This window comes from Panthera tigris, chromosome C1, assembly GCF_018350195.1.
Source record: "Panthera tigris isolate Pti1 chromosome C1, P.tigris_Pti1_mat1.1, whole genome shotgun sequence".
Taxonomy (NCBI): domain Eukaryota; kingdom Metazoa; phylum Chordata; class Mammalia; order Carnivora; family Felidae; genus Panthera; species Panthera tigris.
Window position 1 is genome coordinate 219,196,038 of NC_056667.1, and position 27,131 is coordinate 219,223,168.

The 27,131-nt window shown below is 59.4% G+C and overlaps 1 protein-coding gene across 6 annotated transcripts in view; it reads right to left on the reverse strand.

Moving 5' to 3' along the window:
- PASK (PAS domain containing serine/threonine kinase) overlaps positions 1 to 27,131 on the reverse strand; it is a 40,213-nt gene that overhangs the window by 2,640 nt on the left and 10,442 nt on the right. For 2 of the 6 annotated variants that reach the window (XM_042995917.1, XM_042995918.1), the window contains exons 3-18: positions 25,936 to 26,101; positions 23,872 to 24,104; positions 23,145 to 23,315; positions 22,339 to 22,479; positions 21,745 to 21,879; positions 19,708 to 19,968; positions 17,723 to 17,915; positions 15,464 to 15,620; positions 10,880 to 12,567; positions 9,855 to 10,036; positions 9,314 to 9,481; positions 5,598 to 5,723; positions 5,348 to 5,482; positions 2,416 to 2,615; positions 2,050 to 2,187; positions 272 to 405 (exon numbers count right to left, since the gene is read on the reverse strand). In XM_042995917.1, the coding sequence (XP_042851851.1) occupies positions 272 to 405; positions 2,050 to 2,187; positions 2,416 to 2,615; positions 5,348 to 5,482; positions 5,598 to 5,723; positions 9,314 to 9,481; positions 9,855 to 10,036; positions 10,880 to 12,567; positions 15,464 to 15,620; positions 17,723 to 17,915; positions 19,708 to 19,968; positions 21,745 to 21,879; positions 22,339 to 22,479; positions 23,145 to 23,315; positions 23,872 to 24,104; positions 25,936 to 26,074 (4,201 nt within the window). In that variant the 5' untranslated portion in view covers positions 26,075 to 26,101. Of the gene's footprint in view, positions 1 to 271; positions 406 to 1,139; positions 1,297 to 2,049; positions 2,188 to 2,411; positions 2,616 to 5,347; positions 5,483 to 5,597; positions 5,724 to 9,313; positions 9,482 to 9,854; positions 10,037 to 10,879; positions 12,568 to 15,463; positions 15,621 to 17,722; positions 17,916 to 19,707; positions 19,969 to 21,744; positions 21,880 to 22,338; positions 22,480 to 23,144; positions 23,316 to 23,871; positions 24,105 to 25,935; positions 26,102 to 27,131 lie in introns of those variants that run through there. The other 4 variants (XR_006221053.1, XM_042995920.1, XR_006221054.1 and 1 more) reach the window with 4 other exon arrangements.

Genomic DNA, 27,131 nt, shown 5'->3' on the forward strand with positions numbered 1-27,131 from the left:
GTCTGACCCAAGTGCTGACCTTACAGTCACTGCCACAGCCAGGTTCCCAGGCTGCCAGCGTCTGTCTCAGAAGCGGGCCCCCCGGGACCCAAGGGGGATTCTCCTGCACGTAACTTTATCGTGACGGTTCAGTCATGGTCACATTACCCTTCTGTCCACATCGGCATTAGAGGCACAGAAAGAGCAATGAGGTCACCAGCACGGACAAAGGGGCGCTGTGCCCGAGGCAGGGGACTGAGCCGTCTCCGCGGCACCTGCAGCACAGGCTCACCTTCTGACACCAGGTATGGCGGGTGGATCACGGCCTCCATGGTCTCCTCCAGCTCGCAGAAAGGGTTCTCCTCAAAGATCAGCGTGTACAGCGTGACCCCCAGTGACCACATCTCCAGCTCCGGCCCCTTGTACCTGCAAGGAGGTGGCGGCCACATTCGGGGCACGCCCGGGCTCAGCCCAGAGCCACAGGCCCGCCCCACAGGACGCCCCCGGCGCGTCCTGCAGCCCTCCTCAACTACGCCCTCAACTCCGGCTCCAGCCACGCGCTGGGGAGGGAGAGAAAAGCAAACCTTCGCGCTCAGGCAGCTGAGAGACGCCCACTGCCAAACGGGAGGGTGTGCGGCATGTGAGGGTGGAGCACCTCCTGATGGGAGGGCTTCCTGGAGGAGGTGCAGAGAAGGCACAGCAGAGTAGAGGCTCTAAGCTGCGCGGGAGCAGGAGGAGGGCCAAGGTAACAGCAGCGACCCAGAGGAGGGGGCGGGGGGAGGGGGCGGAACAGGGACAGTGCTTTGTCGCCATGTTTCATCATCGTGAGGACCTAACCTGGCTTCCACTCGTCGGCACCTGTGAGGTGCCAACACTCCGCCAGGCATTTTATGTGACCCTGGCCTAAGCCCCACAGCTGGCCCGAGAAGCAGCGCCTCCACCTGACACAGAAGGTGGGGAGCTGCCGCTGAGCTGGCCCCAGAGCCGCGTGGTCACGGGGGTCTGGCCCTCGGGAGCGGTCCGGCCCGGAGAACAGAGACGGAGTCAGTCACACAACGTGGCCGAGAGACACTGGTGAGCGGTAAGAGGGTCCAGGACGTCAGGGGGCAGGAGAGCGAGCTGGGGGGCCCTGGACGCCGACAGGTGCCGGGAGGACAGACCTCAGGCAAGTGCGGGGTGAGAGACTGCACAAGCCAGAGCGAGGAAAGCAGGTTCGACACTTTTTGTTTTGTGCTGTTTTGCAAAGAAAGATTTCGAGAATACTGGAGACTGAAGACAAAAATCCAACAGGGTACCACAGGTGGCAGCGAACGTTTTCTGTAAAGGGCCAAACACAAACATTTCCGGCTTGTGGGCCACCCAGCCTCTGTCACCGGCACTACACTCTGCCACAGCAGCGTGAAAGCTGCCACAGACACTGCGTAAGCAATAAAAGTCTACGTATAAAACCCAGTGCCGGGCCGGTTTGGCGGAGAAGGATACAGAAACAATGAGGAAGGAAGCGGAGTCCCTGAGGACGGGATCTAGAATCAGAGCTCAGCAAACCCCCGGTGAGGTGAGATGGGGGAGCACGCAGGAGGGCGCCTGCAGGCCCGAGAGGAGGGCGCAGGCACGGTGCAGGGCCGGGGCTCCTGGAGAAGGCGGGACCGCCCTCGGGCGGGCACTGAGGTGCAGCACCACCCTGCGCTTCCCTGTGGGAGCTTCCCAGCCCGGGTGCCGGGGGTGGGGTGGGGGGCAGACAAACCGCAGAGCGCATGCCGTGATCCCACGGACAGGACGTGTAGCCCCCCGCTACAACTCTGACGACCCGGTGGCCACCACAGGACGAGACAGCAGCCAAGGGCACGCTTGGGGGCACCGGGTGCTCAAATTACATCTTCAGAGAAACTCCAAGGCCCTCTTAGACTATCCCCCTTCAATCTCCCCTCCCGTCCGGTGGCTCTGAGTGTGCCGGATGACAGGGGAAGGGCTCAGTGAGCACTGGCTGGAGCCCCCTGGGGCCCGCAGGCTCCGGGGCAGGAGCGGGAGGCCTGGCCAGGCCCCAGGCCACTCGGTCCTCTGCACCGGTACCTCCCATTGCTCGATCCCCAACAGTGGTTACTGGAATAGCCGTTATTCCTGTCGTCACAAGAAGTAAACCCAACTGAGGAGAAACCCTCTTCATTCTTGTGCTTATCTTGATCTTTCGTGTTTTCTAAAACTCCGGACCTACACACAAGTTGAGAAAATACCACAACAGATCCTGCAGCCACCGCCCAGCATCCCGTAACCAGCCTTACTTTGCCTGCCTGCCCACGGACCACAAAACGCTCATAATCAGTCGGCGGCCCTGTCACCAAGAGGCGCAAACTGAAACAGTTTCCCACCTAAAGTCCCGCGGGTGGCAGGGCCCCGACGGAAGGCGCGAGGCCGGGCTGCCGCGCAGCACGTACGTACGGGTTTCCCAGGAGCACCTCGGGCGCACAGTACTCGATGGTCCCACAGAACGTGTGAAACAGCCTGCCCTTCTCCAGGTAGGCAGCAGAGCCGAAGTCGATCAGCTTGATGGTGAAGTCCTCCGCGATCACGATGTTCTCGTCCTTGATGTCCCGGTGAATGATGCTCTTGGAGCGCAGGTAGGCCACTGCCGACACCAGCTGCAATCGGGGCCACAGGGACTTTTTAAAAAAGCAAGTCAAGTAAAACATGCATTTAAAATAAGGATTAACTGCAAAGAAAGAAACAGTAACGAAGCTAAGAGCCTACTGTCTGGTTTATCACGCGTGGGTGACAAGAAAGAAGGCTGGATGCTGCAGACGCCGCCCAGCTCAGCGTAGGCAAAGCAGGTCCAGGTGGGGTGCTTGGCGTGGCCGGCCTGTCCCACCGCCGGCAGGAGCACCAGCACCTGATTCTTCTTTAAAATTTCGGAGCACCTGGGCGGCTGGGCGGCTGAGCTGGTTAAGTGTCCGACTTCGGCTCAGGCCATGATCTCACGGTTCGTGAGTTCGAGCCCCACATCGGACTCTGTGCTGACAGCCCAGAACCTGGAGCCTACTTCAGATTCTGTGTGTGTGTCTCTCTCTCTCTGCCCCTCCCCCAGTTGTGCTCTGTTCTCTCTCTCTCTCTCTCTCTCAAAAATAAATGTTAAAAAAAATTAAAAAGCAGGCGGCTGGGTAGCTCAGTCAGTTGAGCGTCTGACTTCGGCTCAGGTCATGATCTCACGGCTCATGAGCTCGAGCCCTGCATCGGGCTCTGTGCTGACAGCTCGGAGCCTGGAGCCTGCTTCTGATTCTGTGTCTCCTTCTCTCTCTGCCCCTCCCCCACTCGTGCTCTGTTTCTCAGGCTCTCAAAAATAAAATATAAAAACGTTAAAAAAAAGTTAAAAAAAATAAATGAAAAAAATAAAATTTCATTATTATTATTTGCGATAAGGACACTCAACATAAGATCTACACTAAGCCAATTTCTGAGTCTGCACTACAGTATTATTAGCTATGAAACAGGACTTAGTCATCTTGTGTAGCTGACACTTTGTGCCCCCACCAGACAAACACTGATTCTCAAGTTCTCTCCACGCTGAGAAGCCTTCCCAGCAGACATTCACTCACCCCTCAATACACATCGTGACAATCTCAGGAGGAAAGACAGACCACAAGCAGAAGCTACAAAGACACACAGTGGGCACCTTACTGAGGGTGGTCTGGGCGTTCAACGGGAGGAGGCCCTGGAGAAAGATGGAGTCTGACACCGTCGGTTCACAGGGAAGGAAAGGACCCTGCCCGGAGTTCACACAGTGCACGGGGGCAGAGCTGGGAGCGGAGGCCAAGTCTCCAAACTCCTACTTCTGGGCTCTAGCAGCTTCTCAGAGAGCAGCACCAAGCATCAGCCACACTGTGTGGGGCTCCCACGGAGGCAGATGTAAAGTAAGTCCACTGGAAGTGGGCTTCATTCCAACAAGCCTCATGCAATAGTTCCCGCTCTGAAAGGGTACGGTTGTGACAATATACTGTAGGTCCTCCCTCCCCCTCGCTGCATAGGAGAGCTGGCCGCTGAGTGGGCCCTTGGTGGATTTGGAGCTGAGAAGCAATTCACTGATAACTGGCACTCTACATACATATGCTAATATATAATGGTATTTCTCTATAAAATCATGAATCCATACGCACCTACATATATAGCACTTACGCATGTAAATTTACAGAAGGGCTATAGATACTTCTTGAAAAATTATAAAGTAGAGGACACTATATTTATCTATGTCAGTTGCCCCAGAATTAACAACTGAGAGACACCAGCTATTAACAAGTGACTCCTGTTGCCATAGGACTGCCTGCCATGAAGATTTCAAAAACAAATCTTTGCTATGCATTAAGGTAGATGGGTATGTAATCTTGCAAAACAGGAAGAGGGAAAAAGGGGACGACGGTCTTTGAGCAGAATCATGATGCCTGAAATTTATAAGTAGGTGCCTGAGAAAGTTAATTTCAGAAATCCAACAGCTTCTGGGATTTTACAGCTCTGGGTACAAAATGTCAATTTATGGAAGCTGTCATTAGAAATTAAGTCATCACCAGGAAACAATCAGAGAGCAAACCTGGGACTTGTTCACTCCCCTCTGCCCCCGGCCTTCCAGATTATTTCTCCACTCTTTCCAGTGTGCTTGGAACAGTCTAAAATGAAATCACCACCGTCTCCTCAAAACAAGAATTACTGTCTCCTCTCCACCCCCTCTCCAACCTCTCTATCTCCCAGCATGCCTTCCTATTTCGCTGATCAGTCTCCTGTTCCAGTAAAAGAATAAACGGACAAGGTCAATACATAAACAGATATAAAGAGACCAAAACAAACACTGTAAAATGAGATTGCTAGAATCTCAACCTTTACTGATTACTTTAACTGACTGGACAGCTACTATTGATCGAGCATTTACAATGTGCGGGACACCGTGCCGCACAGGTGCCTTAGAGGCTCTGAGCTAACCCTCCTAGCCTTCCCACGCCAGCACTATCATGATCCCTGCTGCACAGATTAGCAATGGTTTCCTGCTGGGAGACGAGGATTCAGATCAGAGGCACAGGCCTCAACCCTTAATCCAACAGCTTTGCTGGCCAAGTTTTGCAATTGGCGTGGGTACCGTAGGAATATTTCTGGCTAAGTTTGCAATTGGCACGGGTGCTGTAGGAATATAAATAAGCTTCCATCTCCGAATGGTCCAGGACGGCATCTGGCCTCCAATGTGTATCTTATTATGTATCTTGCTCCGTCAAATCCAAAATCTAAAGGCTAGACCCCAGCTTGTGAGAGAAGTGCGTGTGAAGCCACATCTGCGCGGCCTCAGAGCCCCGTGCCCAAGCCCGTCACCTCCCCAGCACGGCGCCAGCCTGCTCACCTGTCGGAAGATGTAGCTCGCCAGGGGCTCGTCCAGGCCGGGGTGGCGGTCGATGAACGCAAAGAGGTCCAGGCCGGAGCCGTGCTTCTCCATCACCAGCTGAAAGAACTCTTGGTTTTCAAATACGTCCACCACCTGCAAAAAGACAAAGTCAGGTCTGGGCCTGCCGAGACACCTTCCAGACCACGTATTTAAGAGCTTCTCACACAAGCAACGTCGGGACACCGCTAAGTGAGAAGCAGCACTCCACCTTGATGATGTTGGCGTGCTCCACCCTGGACAGAATCGCAATCTCCAAAGTAACTTTTCCAAGTTTGGGATCCTCAATCCAACAATCCTCCAACACCTTCTCCTTCTTAATAAACTTCACCACCACCTGCGAGGAAGACAGAGGGGAGAAGCGACCGCCAGCGTGCCTCTGCGTCCCCTCAAGCCTGGTGCCCACTGCTGCATCGCAGTGCAGGGGAGGGTAACCTCCACGCGTACCTCCCCTGAATCCAGGGACGGGAGAGAGGAACCTAGTAGTGACCCCCACCCGGCACGAGGAACACACAGGCACACCAGCAGCTGGCCAGCAGGTCTGAGGACACCTGCCCACTTAAGGTGGATGCGAGGGCATGATGGAGGGGCCCGGGAGCTGAGGAGCCACAGCCTAGGCCAGAGACCTTGCAGCAGGTACCCCTCAGAAGCCCCAGCACCCCCAATTCTCAAGTGAGGACAGGTGCCCCGACCCAGGAGACGAACGAGGAGGCCTGAGGACTGGGAACACGAAGGCCACCACTCACATCAGCTGGAGCCCAGTGGAGTCCAGCAAGCCTGACGGACACAGGCCAACACAAGGGAAACAGCATCACTGCCCAGGACGATGGCAAAGGTCACGGGGAGGAGACGAGCACCGTGCCGGTGAGGGCCGGGCACGTGGCCGAGGGGCCAAGCGGGGAGCAGAGACGGCCGGCGGGAGACCCCACAAGATGGCCCCCGAGCCCCACCTCACCGGCTCATCGGCTGCGGGGGGCACGGCCAACACACAGCGTGCCCAGTGCACCGGGTGAGCAGGGAAGCAGGTAGGGAGGCTCCCCGAGAAGGGACAGCTGAGGGGACCCGCCGGAGGGGCAGCGAGCGGGAGGGGAGCACGCAGAGGCAGGAGGGACAGCAAGGAGCACGTGCAGCACCCGGTCAGCCCTCACGTGACCTCGAGGAAAAGGTGATGGGTTAGTGCTGGCCATCAGTGGTGACAAGTGGTCAGATCCTAAGGATCCCGTGGAGAGAGGGCCCTGTGATTCAATAGGCTGGAGGAGACACGTGAGGGAAGGCAAGAAAATGAGGGAAGCAAGGCTGAAGCCCTGCGCACCCAGGGGCGCGGCCAGCGGGGGTGGGGGGGCACGCAGAGGCTGTGGCCGTCCCACCACAGGGTTCGAGCAGACCAGCAGGAAGTCTGCTGCCATGGGCTGCAACACACACGCGAGAGGGGCTTCAGGGGAAAGTACAGAGCGAAAAAGAAGGAAAAGAAAGAATTAACAGAACAAAGGAATACATTCTCTCAAGGTAAAGAAAGCTTTAAACATTCAGATCAAAGTCTCACCAAGCATCAAGCAAGAATAAACAACACACATGCACGCGTGCACACACACACACACACACACACACACACACACATGCAGAAATACATCCTGGTGAAACGTATGAAGTCCAAAGGTTAAAAGAAAAAATTCCGGGGGCGCCTGGGTAGCTCCGTTAAGCATCTGACTCTTGGTTTCAGCTCAGGTCATGATCTAAGTTCAAGCCCCGCATCGGGTTCTGTGCTGTCGGGCTCTGTGTTGACAGGCTCCAGCACGGAGCCTGCTTGGGATCCTCTCTCCCTCTCCCTCTGTCCCTCTCCTGCTCGCTCACGTGCTCTTTCTCTCTCTCTCTCAAAATAAGTAAACTTTAAAGAGAATTTTTAAGTAAATTAAAAAAATCAGAAAGGAAAAACATCAGATGGCTCTTCAAATAAATGCTAGATGACAGCAGATGTGGGCTCACACGTTCGGAGAGGGATAGGGAGGGCGCATCGCCCCTGAAATGGAAGGGAAACAAATCAGAAAACATGTAAGAACTCAAAGTGTCCTTCCTAGGAAATTAGTAACGCACATTCCAGCAAAAGAAAACTAGACACAAGAAAGAGACTGGATATAGAAGTGACACCAATTTAAGAAAAGGAGGACAGGATTTGCACATGGAAAACCACGGCACGCGGCTGAAAGAAACATGCTGGTCTGAACACGCGGAGAGACACCGCGGGTCCTGGGTCACAAGAGCCACTGTGTCGGGATGGCAGTCCTCCCGTCCTGTCCCGTGGACTGAGACTGCAGAGCAGCGCTTGGCCCTCAAACGGGCACCTCACCCGTGCAGGGCTGTTTTCTGATTGGCTGTTTGCTGGCCTAGTAATATTTAGGCTGACATCTGTGTTCTGGAAGGTGAAACTACTCATGTGTTTCTTTTCAAACCACGAGAAGGACTCTCGGCAGCTTCTTTCCTCTTCCTTTAGGCAGAGCGGTCCAAAGAAAGCCCTGTGGTCTGTCGGGTCACTGACCCGACCAAGAGCGAGACCCGCCTCACGAGGACTAGAGAATGAAGCCCCTGCAAACACAGGTGGCAAGAGCGGCCCGCGCCACCACCAACCGCTCTGCAGGGGCCTTGTCACTCAGTAATGGCTCCGCGAGACACCTCCAATCCGATGAGCTAGAAATACAGCACAATTAACTCCCAGAAGGTACAAGAAGACAAGTTCAAAGACAACAAAACAAATATCTGGTTAACAAAACAGACACTTCTTTGGCAAGTCTCGCAAAGACGAGAGAGGGCAAACACAAGAACTAGGATGGCCGAGCGAGCAGACGCAGCTGCACGTCACCTGCACACGGATTTGCACATGGAAAACCACAGCATGCGGCTGAAAGAAACATGCAGGTCTGAACAGGCGGGCAGACACCCCGCTGACACGAAAGCGCTAACTCCACAGGCCTCGCGTCACGCTGATGTCAGAAGAGAGAGAAAACTCATGGATGAAATATAAATGAAAAAGAATCCCAAGTAGCAATATCAGCAAGCCAAATTCAGCAACGCGGTAAGAGAATATTGTAACAGAACCAAGGGCTGATTCTGGAAAACACAAGCTGATCGGTGTTACTGAACAGAGAAACCAAGGGTGTGATCATGTCAACCACTCACTACCAGACAGAACTCAGCACTCATTCTTCAAGCCAAGTCTCAGCGAGCTGCAAACCAATGAAACACCCTCCCCAGAAGGATCCATCGAGAAGGGAACGGAGTGGCCGCGATGGCAGGGACGCAGCAAGCGGCAGCCTGCTCCTGAGCCGCTCACCTGGAGCTCTGGGGGACCCACGAAAACACGTCGGGACCGCAAGGGTCTCGCACAGACACACAATGTGTCAACCCCAACATGTGCTGGTAACAGCCAACAGGTCAAAGGACCCCCTGAGTACACGGTCTCCCAGAAACCAGTAGGTGGCACGGGGACACCTGGGCAGTGTCACGGTGTTCACAGGGACTGGCAGGACGGTCACCATGTCGATTCCCTCAAATCACAAAACGCTGGGCAGCTATACCCGCAGTCTCAACAGGATGTGGGAGGAGGGGCAGCGAGGCCTCGGCTCAGGTGGACGAGGAATAAGTAAGAATGGCCACGCCCACTGAGACCACAGAAGGAAGCCTGGCGTGTCCCAACCTGAAAATCAATAGATATCAGCCCCCGAGGGAGAGGCACGCGCGAAGCCCACATGGCCCCAAAGCGGCGGGCAGGATGGCCAAGGGGGGGAACGTGCGCGCTGCCTTGGGTGCCCTCCGGGCCAGCCGGTGTGCTCAGTGCTTTCCACGGAGGACGCCTCCTGCCCCGTGCCACAGCACTGAGGCCACGGACGCACCGGAGCGGCCCCGTTGCTGCGCACGGCCCAGGAGCCACAGTACCTCCTTATTCTCCTCTCTGTCCACCGCGGTCCACACGAAGCCGAAGGCCCCGCTGCCCAGTGGGCTTAGCGTGCTGTACTTGCGGGAGTACGCGCCCTCGCAGGCGGCCAGCCCCTCCACCTCCAGAGCCGTCGGAGGCTCCTCAAACCAGGGCTTGCTCCTGAGCATCTGTGAATGAAACGGGACGCCCGAGGGGCCACGTGTGACCAGCAGCAGGCAGGCTCGCGTCATCCGGTCCCCTGTCCCCCCTCCTCCCGTGTCCTGGGGCTACCTGGCCTGAGGAGTGCTCTCCCGGTTGGCCCAGATGGGCACACACACCCGAGCGTGTTTACGCCCCGCCCTGCACACGGGGCAAACTCAGGTCTAAGATTCCACGTCTGGCTTCCGACTTACCCACGAACTTAGAAGACAGGCCCAAAAAGGCACACCTGGACCTCCCTCCCGTCGCAGAGGAAGCGGAGAGAAAGAGAGAAAAGCCGGGCGGCACCGGTTCCCACACCACGCGGCGGGTGCAAGGTGGGAGCTGACCGCAGACACCCACCTCCCCTGCGCTGGGTCCAGAAAGCTCGCACATGGAGTGGCTGGAGCTGGGCAGGCTGGCCAGGAGCAGGCGGGTCCGCGCGGCCGAGTCCCGGTGGCTGCGTAGCAGGTCTTTCACGAGCCAGCAGCAGAACAGGGTCGCGGAGCCCTGGAGCTCCACCCGCTTCACCTCAAACTGCACACCTGGAGGGGAGGGAGGGTCACCACGACAGCTCCACCGTGCACCGGGCGGGGCGGGCAGGGGCACCCACACTCGGACGAGGGGGGAAGCCCGGAGACAGCTGCCAGGAACGTGAGCGGCCTCAGTGGAACGCGTACGTGCCTATGGCGCTTCCTGCGACCACACGTGCGCGTACGTGCAAAGCCCACGTGGTTTGGATACACGTCTGCGCGTTTTTACACGGCCTCCAAGGTACGCGCCAAAACAAACGGGGTCATCTTGGGGGAGGCATTTACAGGTGGCTTTATTATCTTTTTGTGTTTTCTAGTACATCTACGGATAACACATATTACTTGTAGAACCTTTTTAAGGTTAGGGAAAAAGCCTTAGCGATCGACACTGTGAAGTCAGCAGCAAGGAAACGACTGGTGAAAATGATGTGGATCTGCTAAGAAATCAGGAGATAATCTGCTAAGAAATCACAGACATAATCGACTCCCAGGGGCAAGTGAAGGGGCCCGACAAGAACACTGCCTCCCAGCGCACAGCGCGTCAGGCGCCAGAGCCCCAGCAGCACACGCGGGGCCACAGAGCACCTCGCTGCCCAGGGTGACCGTGGAGGTCGGGGCCGGCAGAACCCGTCCCCTGGCGCACGGAGCAGCTCCCAGGAAGGGACCGCAGGCTCCACCCTTCCCTAGCACGTGCACTCGTCACCCTACTTTTCAAGGGATAAGCTCTCACTGCAGATCCTTTAGTGCATCGTTTCTGCCCCAACTATTCAGGGGGCGCAGCCACATCAGACACCGGGACGGGGGAGTCCCTGCACCGGCCATGCCGTGCTCCCACAGCAGCCGCCCGCCACATACTCAGCCACGAGCCGTCTCGGTGGTAACAGCTGCCGGAATAGGTGCCCTCCTGGATCTCATGCTGCAGAGGGGCCCCGGGCATCGCCGGGCTGTCCCCTTTCACAGGCGTGGAGGTGACCTGGAAGCTCAGCCTGGGCTCCTCCAACGGGCACACCTCCACGGAGCCAGCTCTCGGCGTGGGAAGGACGCAGGTGGGGTTCTCTCTGCCACTCGCTGTGTACGGTCCTGAGGACACCAGACGGGTCTCAGAGGGCTCGGCCGGGCCGCGCCCCAGACAGCTCTCGCGAGGCTGCTGAACTTCACCAAGACGCAAGCAGGTGCCCGTCAGGAGCAACAGCTCTCTGTCGTCCAGAACTTGTGACCCGGGCCCGTGCGGACCACTCAGGTCTGCGTCAGAGCCCGCCAGCGAAGGAGAGGCCATCTCCACAAGCTCCGACGCGGTACAGGAACGGTTCGAGGACGTTCGGTCTGTCCGTTCACCGAAAAAGAGTTCCTTGAGATTCCAGGAAAATGAATTTCCATCGGCCTCCCGGGCCTGCACCGCATCCAGGACCCCGGGGAGGTCTGTGGCCAGTGCGTAGTAAGCCGCGGAGCTGCCCACACGGCTGCGCGGGCCTCCACCTCCCGGGTCACACAGCGACACAGGGGCAGAGAAGAGGGGGTGCTCTGTGTGAGAGACGCCCGGTGGCCCCACGACGCTCCACTTGGACAGCTGCTCCTTAATTAGGCAAGTCTGCAGCTCATCTCGGTCACTCTCCCCTGCCCGCGGCTCATCTAGCACAGGCTTCCAGAATGAGGGTGGCGCTGCCCTGGGGGGGCTTCCGGGCTGCGTGTTCTGCTCACCCCCACACCTGGGGTAGCACGGCAGGAGGTGCTGTCCCGCCGGCTGGCCTGCAGCATGGGGCACGGGCATGACAGAATCAGCCCGATGGTTTGAACCACCGGCACCGCTCACACCTGCCCCCTCCAGCTGTGCCTCCTGGTGCGGGCCACACACCCCCGGGTTTCTGCTCCCACCCTCTGCTGGAGCCGGGCCTTCAGAGTCTTCACGTGAAGCAAACGTCCACGTGTCCCCGGGGCCAGACCCACTTTTTCCCTCAAGGTCCCGTATGAGGCTCTCTGGGGTTGCACGCTCCTCCTTCTCCAAGACAGTGTCCTGCTGGGCCTCGGGTAAGGACCACTGGCTATGCGCTGGCGGGCATCCTTCTGGGAGGTTCTGCTGGTCCTGGGACAATGAGTATTCCTGGATTGTCGGGCTTCTTTCCAGGGTGTTCTGCTGGTCCTTGGACAATGACTTTTCTCTGAGGGCTGCCAGGCTTCCTTCTGGAGTGTTCTGCTGCTGGCCCTCAGGAAATAACCACTTACTGAAGGCTGGTGAGCTTCCTTCTGGGATGTTCCGCTGGTCCTCAGGCAAGGACTGTTCCTGGGATGGTGGGCATCCTTCTGGGATGTTCCGCTGGTCCTCAGGCAATGAGTATTCCTGGGATGGTGGGCATCCTTCTGGGATCTTCTGCTGGTCCTCAGGCAGTGACTGTTCCTGGGATGGTGGGCATCCTTCTGCGATGTTCCACTGGCCCTCAGACAATGACTGTTCCTGGGATGGTGGGCATCCTTCTGGGATGTTCTGCTGGTCCTTGGGCAATGACCGTTCCTGGGCTGGCAGGCTTCCTTCTGGGATGTTGTCCCCTCTGAGGATTGTAACACGGATGATGTAATTACTTAAGAGCCACAGAAGAACCAAAAGTCAAGAGCACACGGATCCTCCTCTATTAAAGACAAGTATAAAGCAGTCACCACCGTAAGCTATGAGCAGCTCATGCATTCTCTAAATAAATCCTCATTTAACAATGATTTAGCAAAGACAGCCCTGAATACCCAGGACCCTACGTTCAGGGCTCCGGTCAGCATCGTCGCTTCGCGGGGAGGGAGCCTCCCTGTAGCCGTGCGGCCCTGTACGATGTTGACCTGTGATCGGCTATGAATGCTATCAGATGTCACAGCCAAAGACAGACAGCTCTGAGAGGCTGGCACAAGGAGGGGCCGTGAGAGCAGGGCCTCACAGGGGTGGGAAGAGCTGGGACACAAGCCCAGGAACTTCGCATGGAGGCCACCCAGGGAGGGGCCGCCTCCAGGCAGGGGGGCGATCACAGAGCCAAAGGCCCCAGGTGAGGAACCCCGCCCCCACAGCTGGCCCGGCCACTGTGACCCCACGTGACCGATGACGCTGAGCTCCTGCCCGGGGCCAGCCGAAGCCTGACGCCAGCACCGAGATGCACAGAAGGTGGCCGTGGCCGGCCTCGCCGGGGCGTGTGCGCCGGTGATCTGGCGAGCGTCGCCACAGAGGTTTGTAAAGAGGCACAGGTTAGGAAGGAACCGACACAAAAGGGCAGGTCCCACAGAGGAGGGAACCGTGAGTGGGGTTCTGGGAACAGCAGCAGTTTTCTGGGGATAATGAGGGCACGGACAAGGGTGTGCAGAGGCCAGGCAAAAATCATCTGCGTCTCTGGCTATATCTCTCTATCTCTGTCCATTCACCCAGGTCAAGAGACCAGCCTGGAGCTGGCCCCCAGGAACCGGCACGTCCTCTGCAAGGTCCAAAAAGGAGGCAGAAGGTCTCAATCCCCTTTCTAAGCAGTGCGGGTACCCTCGGAGGGCACGAGGGTCAGGCCCCAGGGCAGGGTAGGGCACCCTCCCATGTGGGCACGCGGGGCGAGGCCAGGGCCAGCACTGTACCCATGTCCCACCACCACAGCTCCCGGCAGCCAGGTTTCATAGTGTCACTGCATTCCAGCCAGGGTAAACTGAGGAAGTGATAAGGAGGTTTCTGGGAGAGCCTTTAAGTACAGAGAGGCTCCCGTCCCCCTCCCACCTCCCCTCCACCCCGCTGCCCCAGCTGGCACTCGGCAGGGCCCGCACCAGTGCCTCCGGGCGGTTCACGCAGGGTCACAGGCTGGTCTCCAACACAACAATCCACTTGGTTGTGTTAGCAACTGCCTCCGGGGCTCCTGGGAGAGCTGGGAGAATGAGGAGCAGGCACGACCCTTGGTCCCCAGGCACCGAACACTCCCAAAGTCATGCTGCACCTGCCTTCCCAGTTCCCAGTCTCACCGTGTGTCTCACCGTGTTTGCTGATTTAGCCCATTTTCTGCTACAAAGTATTTCTTGGGGATGATCCTTCAAGTCTTTTGCAATGCTTATTTACGGAGAGAGTGATGAGTGACTGAGGGAGCGATGAAGGAGTGAATGACAGAGTGAATGAAGGAGGGAGCAAGGGAAGGAGTACGGGAGGGAGGGAAGGAGGGAGGGAGAGAGGAAGGAAGGAAGGAGTGAGAGGAAGGAAGGAAGGAAGGAGGGAATGAAGGAGGGAAGGAGTGAAGGAAGGAGGGAAGGAAGGAAGAAAGGAGGGAGGGAGGAAGGAAGGAGGGAGGGAGGGAGGGAAGGAGGGAAGGAGGGAAGGAGGGAAGGAAGGAAGGAAGGAAGGAAGCAAGCAAGCAAGCAAGCAAGCCAGGGGCAGTGACAAGGACAAGCACACCTACAGGGCCTCTAGGAGGGACGTTGATCTAGCACTACAACTTGAGCTCAGCACATCCAACCCGAGAGAAGCATCAGAAGCGGCTCATCTGGCGGGACTTGCTTGTCGCACAACCTCGTCCCAGAAAACGGAGCGTGCGGGGCCCAGACGGGAGCTTGGGGCAGAGCAGATGAGAGCCACCGCCAGGGTCCCCCACCCCGGGACTCGCAGGCCAGGAGCCCAGCGGCTTGTAGCAGCGACCACCCCTGGGGCCAGGGGGTCACGCCTCAGGCGGCCCCGCCGGGGGAGAGTCCCCCCGTCCACAGATGGGCACGTGGCACAGAGACCATCCAAAGCGGACCCGAGTGAAGTAGCGGCAGGCCAGGGAATCCAAGCCAACGGCAGGAAAGCAGCGAGACCGCAGAGCTCCACGGGAGGTGACACGTGGAAAGGGCTCGGACGCACACGTCTCACACACACACGTCCAGGACAACACGCACGGGGTGACCCGGTCTGTGCCACAGGGGCAAGAGAGGCTGCCCACGAGCACCCGCGGACGCGGAGGACACGCCAGGAAGGTGCCCCGCTCCGAGGACGGGGACGTGGCGGGGCAGCCCCAACGGCTGGCGGCGGCTCCCGCGGGGAGAAAACTAGTTGAGAAACTCCAAAACGCTGTGTACCGTGGGACCACGATAACTAAGCAGGGATGACCGGTGAGTTTCTCTCTCTGCCTTTCTACATTTTCCACGTGTTCTAACGTGGACTTGACCACTCTACATACAGTATTTCGTTATTTAAAAGAGAGCAGACGCAAATGGTTTTTTAAATGAGGAAATCCTGCTATGCTAACTCCCTGGAACCCCACCCACACAACGGCCGGGTCTCAAGGCCACCACCGGGGACCACGCCAGGGACCACGCCCAAAGGCGGACTCCGGTGCTCGAGCCAGCACTCGGTGGCCAGGAGCTAGCGCCACCGCTGCTGCGGGCACCTGTCTCCCCGCAGCACGGTCGCAGCACGCTCGTCGACCGCGCCCGCCTACCGCAGCCCCACCCCACCTCCAGGGGACTCACCGAGGAACAGGCGGAGGCGGGAGGGCAGGAGGGAGGTGGCCTCCGGGGTCTGCCTGGCCCCTGGTCCCTGCGAAGGCTTCTCGGCTTCCCGCTACCTCTAGGGTCTCACCTTGTGGCAGCTCGTGGTCTCCGACAAGCGAGCCGTTAACCCTGGAATCTGGCAGCAACAGAACAGACCGTTTCCCACCTGCTGACCGAGTCTCCCCCCCAAGGGACTCGTGAGCAGGGGGGGCCCCGACCGGATCTCGGAAGCTGTGGCGAGCCTACGTCCGCAGCGTGTCCCAGACCACCCCCTCGCCACTCCGCAGGTGCCCCGTCGGGGCCAGCGGCCCCCACTCTCCCTGCTGCAGTGTCCCAGGCCCTGCCCTCAGCCGGCAGGATCCCACTACCACCCCCGGGGCTGCAGCGCGTCCCTCCATCTGCCGAGAGCCCCCCGAGGGCTCTGCTCTGACTCCAGGTAAAAGCCCAAATCCGTGCTGTGACCCCCACGGCCCTGCGGCCCGCCTCCCGACGCTCTGCCCAGGGCCTCTGGCCCCCGTCCCTGGAACGCCACTCCTGCCGCCTTCGGTGCTTCACCAAAAGCCACCATCCCAAGGGTCCCTCCCAGGCTCACGGACCCTGAGACTGTACGTCCTCCCCCTGCCTCGCTCTTCCTCCTGAGGGCTGGTCACCTACGCGTCAAGCCTATACTTGTGTGTCACAGCCTCCCCACCAGCTCCCCGGCCCGGCGCCTGTCCACCCACATAGGGCCGAGCACACAGCAGGGGGGGTGGGCGCAGGCGGGCTGTCCCTGTAAATGGCAGTCTGGATCGGGGCTGTGGGGAAGAAGCCCGGCCCCCGGCGGTGGAAGTGGACGGGCCGGCACCATCTTTCCAGTGGACATTCGGACAACAGCCGGCAAAAGCGAGCATCCCCACGTGCCCAGAAATGCCACTTCCGAGAGTTCATCTTGAGGAGGCACAGGGAGAGGGGCAGAAGCGACCCCCGCCCCCTGACCTTCCACAAAGAACGTGCGTTAGACACACACACGGGAGAGACGGTGGAATGGTGGGAAAGGGAAGACTCGGAACTAGCGACAGAAACTGGAAAAGGGCCGTCTGTGTAGACAGAACGCAGATGCGACGAAGGGAGCCGGCGTGGGAACAGTGGAGACCCCAGCAGAGCCAGCAGGCCGACAAAGCACCTTGTGAAACAAAATGCCACGAGGTCACCTCTAGTGCCTGGAAAGCAACCCTCAGGGTACGCACCCCACTCCCAGCCTCGGGTCCGAGCCACGCGCTGCAGAAACCCCCACTGGGGTTCAGCGCCCAGAACACAGAGCGCTGCCCCACGACACAGCGGCTCCCACGTGGCCCCTCCACCCCCTTGGTGACTGTGTTAAACCCCCGTATATGAGCGCTCAGACAGCAAGTCGGGCCACAGGCGGCAGCACGGGGACAACGTGTTCCAAGGTACCCTGAGCCTGCCCCGTGCGCACGGCATCACTACCACGCCACCCTCCAAGACGGCCACGGAGCCCTGGACACATGCGGCCGCCTGAAGCCTGCCGCTCCCCAGCAGCCCTCTCGTTTCATTTCCGGTGTCCCCTCCCACGGGACGGCAGAGACCAGGGAACGTGAGGACCGCACCCTGTCAGCGGGCAGTGAGGGAGCAGGTACTTGCGGAGTGGGGCCCTGTGGGCTGGGAGCAGAACGGGGCGCAGCTGCTCCTCGCTCCTTGTCAACGGAAAGGTGAGCACTGAGGAGGCTGCCGGGCAGTCTCGTGCTCTGTGGTCCCTGCTCCTGGTGCCCCGAAGCCAGAGAGGAGCCCTGCCAGGGCGGGAGCCGTGCTCCCAGCCTGTCCTCACACACCACGGCACCTAAGATGTTCACGTCTTGGGGACTTGGGATATTTGCTGAAATAATACTAAACGCTAAACTAAAAGTACAGAGGAGAAACACAACGAGCAAATATGCCTAGAACTACTTAACTTAGGGGTCAACGCGATAGGCTACGTTAACACTGTCGTAGGCTATGTGAGGCTCCACAGATCTACTCGTAAAATACCACCAACAAGCTACCCCCGGGACCCTCTCTACGCTCACGGCTGTCAGACTCACGACACGTCCCATCCCCCGGGAACACAGAAGGCCCACGACAGACAGGGTCTCCACGAATGCCTGGCGGCCACTGGCTTACACTCTCCATCCCGCCCAGCACGCCCGTGCCCCCTCCCTCCGAGGTGTAGGGCTGTGTGTGGCTGGGCAGCCACGGACGCACCTGGGAGGAAGAGGCTGGGCCGACCCTTGGCCTCGCCGGCCGGGTCCCAGCCCTGGTGGGGGTCCACAGCACTCTCCCCAGGCTCACTCTGGTTGCCAACGTCCAAGCAGTTGGTCAGGTTTGGCCGTGGTAAGGAACTGTCATATGCGAGCTCCATGTAGTCGTAGAAACCGGGAATCAGAAAAGTGATATTCTAGAAAAGAAACCATGACATTTCAGATCTGTTGAGGATCCACCCTGACCCACGGGGCCGGCGCACCATCCGGTCTGCATACAAAATGAACGCGACGCGAGCACATCTCCGGGCAAGGTGAGCAAAGACCCCAGGTCGTATTCCTTTCAACAGACCCACAAAGCCCCTCTGACACTCAACATGGAATTCGTGACTTTTTCTCCCTTTTCTTACGAAAAAACAAAATCAACAACTGAAGCTACCAATACCAACACCTCCACGTCTCCCGGGCAGATGTTCGCCCCATGTTTTCCTTAGGCATGAAAGCCACGTGTGCAAATCTCACGTGTGCAAACGTGGCTCTCAGGGAGCGATGGGTGCCCAGGATAAGACAAAGGACCTGGGGTGCCTCTGGTGTGCTGGCCAGCGCCTCAGCATGAGGGTCCCAGGCCCCGGAGCTGCAAGGACACGTGCCCTCTCTGAACCCGTGTGCGCCCCCTACTCACAGCCGTGTGAATCCGGAACACGGTCTAATCCAGAGGCAGGTCCATCCACCCCACACGCGGTCCCTACAAAGACGGGACGCCCTCGATGTTCCTGCGGGAACCCCTGGTCCAGAACTCACACTGACTGTGTTTTCATTAACTTCAAACTAAGTTTACCTTCATTTAACTAAGTTTCAGCTCACTTGCTCCTTAATATTTCTAATTAGAAAACAAAAAGGGACCTGTGTTTGGACCTTGTCACTGGGTCTGAGAATGACAAGAGGGAACAACGTTCCCTTCCTCTGCGGCAGCGCGTGGTGAACAAGGTGCTCCGTGAAGGGCTGCAGGCACCCAAGGGCCGAGCCGGCCGGGCGCACCGGCACAGGGACCACTCGACGTCAAAAGCGATGCGTCAGCCGACAGCCTCTCCCTCCCCTGTGACCCTCCTCCCACTGAGCAGAGGGTCCGTGTCCCCTTTCCAGGACCCAGGAGGACCCTGGGACCATGTGAGGAGCATGCTGTGGCCGCCTGAGATGCTCACCTGCCCTTGGAGCCCGGCCACCACACGACACACAGGGGCTCTCGACACCAGCCCCAGCCACAGACCCAGGCAGCCCCAGCCACGGACCCAGGGAGCCAGGCCCACAGGTAGGCGCGCCTGGGGACGACGCCAGCCCCGGCTGACACTACATCAAAGAGAATAGGCCATCCCGCCGAGCCCAGCCCAAAGGGCCCATCTGTGACCTAAATATGAGATTGTCATGTTTTAGGCACCAAGCTTACAATGGTTTGCAGCAACAGATACAGACTCTCAGCACGGTCTTAGATAGAAACAGGCAGTTGGCATCCCAGCTGGGCCTGGCTCTTGGTGTGTGGAGATTTCCGCCTCCCCGTGTTCAAGAAATTCAGAGAAAGCTCCATCCAAGGAAGAAGTTCATGAACACTTTCCTCTGACTCTGACCGCACAACAGACCCCCCAAGATGGCCCCCAGGGCACAGGAGGTGAGACAAGCCCCGAGCTCCACACGCAGAGAAAATCCCCACAGGTGGGACAGACGCTCTGCTCGGGACAGGTCTCAGGGTGACAGCCCCTCCCTCTCCCAGGGCGGCACCTCGAGACAGCCCAGGGGGTCACGGAGGGCTCGGCGCGGGGTCCGGAGAAATGAGTGCAGACAGAGAGCGCGCTGCCCGGCACCCCCCAGGGGCAGCCAGGGGGCCGGCCCAGCAGACAGGGAGGTACGAGGCCTGTGGCAAGCTCAGGTCCTCACTGTGGAAACGGACCAGCCCCCTGCAGGGGCACGCAGGCTGGCCACCCACGCAAGGCCCACCTTGCCCAGGAGCTCCGTCTTCCCGTAACCGAACAGCATCAGGGCAAAGCTGTGGTTGATGCCATAGATGGTCCCGTCGGGCAGGAGGGTGATGAGGCCGCTGATGGTGGAGAACACCCAGACTGACGCCGAGTAACCCGGCTCAGGCACTGCCCTGCCGTCTTCCACCACCTCGCTTCTGGGCTCCGATTTCAGCTTTAAGCTCAGAGGGAAGGTGGTGCCATCTTTGGCTCTCCCGACAGACCTCTGAATCTTGAGATTCTGGAAGGAACACGCACCACTGAGCTGACAGCGGCATCGCACCCAGCCCCAGCTTTGAGTCTTTGCAGCTTGAGAAGCGAACCCACCCGCGTGTGCTGGGGAGCACCCCCAAACATCACACTCCCCACACCGGTCCTCCTTCCCTGAGCTCCCCGCACCCCGCCTTTGCCCCAGGGAAAGCGGAAGCTGGCCAGGAGCTGTGACCGGGGGCAAGGGCACCCCAGCACGGCAGCCGCTCACCACTCCAGAAAGGCCCGAGGGCAGCAGACACCAGGGCAGCCGAGACGCGCGCGAGGGCTGGCGTCTGGGAGGGAGGCCCAGCGTTCCTCCCCGCTCTCCACCTCGGACCGCCAGTATCCTCAGGGTGCCCCCTCTGCGGGCGGCCCCACCCCTCACTCCGTCCCCCATCCTTCGGCCTGAGGGGCAGTGGCTCCCTGCTGTTGCTGACTACTGGGTGGCCACGCCCCATCTGCCTCGTCGGCACCTCCATCACCCACGAGAGCACATCCTTGCTTTACGTTTCCCTTCTTGAAGACTTGGAATGTATCCAGTTTTAAGTAAACCTCGACCAAGGCAGCATCCTCACCAGGGGCTTTGAGAGTGTGCGCCCTTTCAGGTTTCAAGATGAGGCCCAGGCTTTTGTGCCCACCCCTCGCCCTATCCCACCCACCCCTTTGAGGGGCCACCTGGGAGACAGAAGATGTGAAGGGGCCCATGTTGTGGGCACCGCCCTGCACGCAGGAGGGGAGCTTCACTCAGCGGCACTGCACCCTCCACAGGGTCGGGACTCCACACGCCAGGCTCCCTGTGCCAAGGCCGTAGGCCAGGCGCCAGGTCCCAGGGGGCCCCACAAGGAATGAGGGGTGCAGCACCTGTCTCCACTCGCTGCCGGGGAGTCGGGGACTCTAGTTCGAGGCTATTACAAACGTGCCTTCTAGAACATACTTCTCTTGGATGCGTGCCTGCGTTCAGACTGAGCAGGTGCTGACACGCGAGCTCCCAGCGGGGCTGGGCCAACAGGCGCCCCCCACCCCCCGGCCTTGGGGCAGGGGAGAGGACACAGAGACAATAAGGACTAGGGATGGGGGCAGGGGGTTCCCATTGAGCTGGAAAGCTGAAAAATAGCCGATGACTGCTCAGGGGGTTCTTGGCCTGAGGCCAGCCAGAGAACCAGTGAGTGCCTATGGGTGGCCCGAAACCATCTCTGATTTCTTACAGCGGCAGAGGTGACTTTAGGCAAAAATCAACCGTCCAGTCTGATCCTGCAGGTCACTGGGGTGTGACGTGAGGTGAACTCACTGTAGTGTGGGTCACTGGTGTGGAGGCTGCACACTAGTAGGAAACGGGGCTCCTGGGAACTGGGAGGATTCGGTCGGCATCAGAACCTCCCCCCGACCCCAGACCGCCACTGACCCCAAAGCTGCCGGCCCTCCCCCATCTGACTGCCATCCTGCCTTGAGGGGACACCTGCCATCAGCCCGTTCTCCCTGTCCCTCAAGACCCTAGACCTGTCAGTAAAGAGAGGCAGCGGGCGTTCCCCACCCCAGGCTCCAGGGAGAGGACCGAGGGGACAGGGCAGTCAGTTGGAGAGCCACACGGGCCCTGACCGGGTCAAGGCTTCTGAGCCCAGAGAGCAACAGGGGAACGGGTGCCATCGAGCACAGGTCCCAGCCTGTGTGGCCAGGTCACGGATTCCAGTCTGGGAGATGAACGGTCACCAGTCACTGGATAGACAGACTCCCTGCGGCGGCCAGAGGTCCCCGGGGTCCTTCCTACCTGTGGGACGAGCTCGCCGGGCGGAGGCAGCTGCACAGAAGGGATGAGGTCTGCCATGTGCTGCCCGAGCACCTCCTCCCCGGACGCGTACCCGTACAGGAGAGGGAAGAGACTGTCGCACGACGTTATGGTTCCCTAGGAGGAAATACCAGCATTTTTAAGCCTTAGGATAAAACTCCTGGCACCTCAGCTTCAAGCTCCACCAAACACCAAGTCTCGAGCTTGAAAGTTCGCACCGTGCGCGGCAGAAGTGTGCGAGGCGCGCACAAACACTCCTGAGGCCCAAATTCCTGACTTCTCGAGATGTTCCGCAGAAGCCGGCACAAACCACACCCACAGCTCACAGCCCAGGGCTGTGTACCCCACACGGTGCGGAAACAGTCCTGTGAGTGGTTCTGATCATATCCCAGTAGTACACGAGGAAACTGAGGCACAGGGAGATTGGATTCCTTGCCCAAGTGCACACAGTGGGGGTGCAGCGGGGCCTCCCACAGGCCCCAAAGGCACACAGCAGGCCACAAGGTGAGCCCGAGCTCCGGGAGCAGCGCCACAGGGTCAAGTTACGCGCAGCTGAGACGCCGCGGGCACACTCACATCGCTCTGGAAAGTGACCCAGGCCGAGACGCGCTCCACGGGCTCCAGCATGACCACACAGCAGAGGCTGCGTTCCCGCTTCACCTTCTTCATCCACACAGAAACTGGAACCTTCTCCCCACTGCGGCTCACGATGTCCACCTGTGGGGACAGACGGGCCTGCACCTGGCCCTCCCTGGACCCCAGGCCCGTGGACGTCTGCGGCCTCTGCTCACCTGCCCCACATCTCGGAAACGAACCAAAGTATAAACAAGGTTTCGGACACTTAACCTAACATTCTCTGAGCCAACGTTCTATGGGAAGAGAAGGGTTTTTGGCAGCTTCGTTCAACACCGCAGGGGAAACAACATCCATAACTTCTCGAGGAAACAGACACCAATGCGTGGTGAACATGCCAACTTTTTCTTCACGACAGCCAGGTGGCCTTTCAGAAGTAGCGGACCACATCTCACTCCCCGCGGTGCCCGGGGCAAGGGCTCAGCATCTAACATGCAGTTCAGCCCGTCAACTGCCAGCTGATGCGCCACACGGGGAGGACCGAAGCCCCCGGGAAACCTTGCCAGCCCCGCCAACGAACACCGACACACAGAGCTGGAGATTTAGGGGTGGGGACCCTGAGATGAGAGCATCCGCGCCGCATGCTGCAGGCCCGCAAACCCCTGACTGGCCTCCTCCCCCATCAGGTGGTACCGCCCTCACGCCAGCCCAGCTGTCCCCCGCACCAGCACCGACGGGGGGACAGCGGCCGCGGTGGCCAGTGACCGGCCGTGTTTGCACGGCCCCGGCGGCACACGCCGGGCACTCACCACCGTGCCAAACACAACGGCGGCGTGGCCGTCAGCCTCCACATGCTCTTCGCTGAGGGCCTTCACCACGTCGGAATCTGGCTTCAGGAAGAATTGCGTGAGCTTCTGGCCGATCAGGTCATGGCTGCTGTACCCCAGGAGCTGGCAAGCCTTGTCGTTGGCGACCAGGATCTGGGGGTCACGGAGAGGAGAGGGCACGAGCGTCACCGGCGGCACCTCTAACCCCCCGGGAACAGCAGACGAGGCGGCATGGTCCAGCGTCCTCCTCCCAGTGTCCTGCCCTGGCGGTTCACAGCAGTGATGCCTTGGGTCCTCGGGGGCCTTGGCCACAGAGGGGGACACAAGAAATGGCAGCGCCACGACCGGGCGCCTCACGTCATCAAGACTACGTGGACGTGTGGGGACTTAGGCCATACTCCTGCCCACCGAACAATTTCAGTTCTCTGTGCCCCTGAGCGCTCTGCTCTCACGCTGGGAATGCGTTCTCACTCTCGGGCGGCCAGTGCCTTAGACAGCACGAGCGCGCGCCTCGCCCCCTCCCTGGGGTCTCCACCTTGGTGAGAGGACTGTTTGGTGTGGTTGAGTCTTGTTTATGTCGCTCCTGCAACTACACAGGTGAAACCCAACGCTTTTCTGATCGCACTTAACGCAAACGCCTCTGTTTGAGGCCACGGGTTGAACACACGGGCTACACGCTCATGGCAGGGTCACAAACCGAAGCAAATACCTCTGTGGTCTTGGCGTCCACGGTGAAAACAGCCTTGTTCGGGTTGGACACGGGGGCCGGGAGCAGGGGCGTGGACCGCCCCGAAGACAAGCCCCGCAGCAGGGAACAGCAGGACGCGCCCCCCAGGGACCCGGCCGCATCCGACCGCTCCGGTGCGGCCAGGCAGTGCGGCTTGCTCGCGCACATATTCTGGGCAGCCAGCGAGGACAGACAGTAGGAACTCCATCTGCCTTCTGGAAAGAGAAGGAAAGGAAGCCTTAGACCTGCCAGGAGCGTGCTCCTCAAACACACCGCTACACACAGCCCCTGCTCTCAGTTCCTGCCAAAGGCTCCAAGGGCTGGTTTGCACCCCAGGGTGCGTCTCAAACGTCCCCAGAGCCCAACAGAACAACACCCGGGTGTGTCTAGCCATGCGGAGTCGCACCTATGGGGAGCAGGCCCAGCCTCAGCGATTCTGTGTAAACACACTCTGAGGTCCCTTTCCACCCAGCCCCCCAAGTGGTGCCCTCCTGGGTCTGTCCTAACGGCCCTCGATCCCAGAAAGTCTCCCAAATCCAAGAGCTGCCTGGCTGTCCCGGCCCCTTCCTCCCTCCCTCATTCATTGGTCAGGTTCACTCACGACCCCTCCAGAAAACCCCCTCCCGGTAACAGGTCCAGTGGCTCCCAAGATGCTCAACCCCGTGGCCAGTTCTCAGGGCTCACCCACCCCCACCATCAGCAGCCCTGGGCCAGGGGGCAGCTCCCCAGCTCTTAAACCTCTGCCCTTGGCAGAGCTCCCTCCCCCCTCCACCTGCCTGAGCTCTCATCACCCTGGAACCCTGGGGATCAAGCTCACCGCCTCCGCTCCGTCCCAGCCACTCCTTGGTGGCTTTAAATACACTTCACCTAGGAATGTGCTGCGAGGCCCCTGCTTACACCCCTGCCCTGCCTCTCCTTTCCCATCTCAGTAAATGTCAGCTCCATCCTTCAAACAGCTCAAAAACCAGGCAAAGACAAGTCTTCCCCCCTTTCCCCTCCTTAGCTCATGGGCCCACCCCAGACCATTCTAGGAGCCTGGAAACTGCACGGCCCAGAGCCTCGGCCCTCCTCTTCCAGGCTGCCCCAGGCCCGGCCTGATCTCCTTACAGCACCAGACAGGTGCTGTGGCCCCAGCTCCGCCCCCTGCTCCCCAAGCAGACACCCACCCATGCTCCCTCCCAAGGCCGAGGGCGAGGGCGGCTACCTGCCTGCCTCACAGACCTGCCCAGCCCACCCCACAGAACCTCCAGCCCTCACCTGGAGGACCTAGCCTCTGCTCCCCTCTGAACAGCCCCACCCTGTGCCTCCAGGCCAGCATGTGAGCCCTCTTCTTGGGCTCCCACCCTCCTCCTCCGTGGGACTGTTCCTCACCTCCACCTTTCCTCCAGCACCAGCCCTTCTATCAACCTAACAGACTCCCCGTGTCCTAGCCCCCTGGGCTCCAGCCCTTCTACAATCCTAACAGACTCCCTGTGTCCTAGCCCCCCGGGCTCCAGCCCTTCCTACAATCCTAACAGACTCCCCGTGTCCTAGCCCCGGGCTGCAGGCATGCACCTCTGTCTCCCAAAGCGCCCCCTCCGACAACGAGCCCCTCGGGGGTGTCTGGGCTCTGGAGGCACCAGTTAACTTGGGGAAACATGAGCGAGCGGGTAGCAGGTGCCTCGACCTCCTGCCCCCTCCCCCCACCACACTGGGCACCATCTTCTGCACTGGAAAGCTAGCTGCCCTCAAGCCCGTGTTACTCGTCTGTACCTGGGAAGAAAGCATGAGCCTGCAGCCCAGCAGCTGGTAAATATTTACCGAACTAAAGCCGCAAAACTGTATCTTACTTGCAAGGCAGCCCAGCCCAGGGTCGCGCTCACACACACTCCGCAGGACAGGCTCATGCCTAAGAATCACGGCGGCGCAGGAGAGGCTTCAGCCAGCACCGCCGCCCGCACACAGAGCGCGTCCTCTCAGCAAGAAGAGAGAGTGGCCAGAGCCCAGAGCGCCCCCTCGCCTGCGTTTTCGACACCGCCACCCACGATGCCCAGAAGGGGCGGGTACCGGAGAGGGCCATCCTGCTCTGGCACAGCTTCGCCAGCCCATTCCTTCTGCTCAGGTGTCTGTGCGCCGAGGACGAGGACCTGCGGGGCTCGGAGGTGGTCCGCACGGCAGGGCTCTCGGCGGGGCCTCCGCCCTCCATCGGGGAGCTGGCAGGCCAGGAGAACAACTGGAAAACAAAGCGAAGGCCATCAGCATCTGCAGCACAAGAAGCAAGAGGCAACTGATCCCCCCGCGAGGCTGAGAGCAGCTCAGCCCCACGGCCTCCCCCAGCTTACAACGCGAGCCCAGAAGGACCAAAGTCCTGCTAAAAGAAGTCCTTTGGGAGAAACGCGGGGGAAGAGATGGGAAAGAAAGAAGAAAATGAGGAGAGAGCAGAGCAGGGCAGGAGGGACCTCCAAGGAAGGCCCAGGCTGCAGCGGCACACCGACTACAGATGGCCCCAGGCCAAGGGCGTCCCCGACGACAGGAGCACCTGCCAGCATGTGAGGCTCTGGGTGGCCCCAGCTTTCCCCAAATCCACTGCATCTGACCAGCCACACCCAGAATCATCCATGGGGCTTCCAACAAAATAGCAACGCAAAGCCAACATACAGAGTCTGGAGATGGGCCTGGCGCCAGACATTTGTGTTGTTAACTTCTTATTTTTAAATACTTGCAAGCAGTTATAAGGAAAGCAAATACAGAAAAATCTCCTGCGTCCTTCACCATTTCCTCCAATGGTGACATCTTGCAGAACCACTGTCTGGAGGTCCGGGCCAGGGTATGCGGAATCTGCTTCCAAGACCCTCGTGGGCCTCTGCCCCCACCACTGCTCCCTCGTGGGCACACACAGGCCCAAGGACTGGCTGAGGGGCTTCCTTTCCAAGGAAGACCAGGCTTCAATAAGCAGGCGGGGGTGCCCCACAGGACGGACCTGCTATGGAAAGGGAAGGCAGTTGCCCCCCCCACCACCACATTGCAGCTCCAAACTCCAAGGAGGCCCCGCCCACCCGTTCTATTCTGGCTTGAAGGCCTTCATGAAGATTCACCACCAGGAGAGGAGGGCAGTGACTTTCATAGTTAACGGCTTTGAGCCCAATCTGTAATTTTGCATACAGTGGTAACAGCATGGCATCTCCAGTATGTTCACGTTCCAGGCCCCTCAGGTGTTAGGGCCCGGCCAATGCTCACCTCAGCTGCCAGCTCCTGAGCACGGT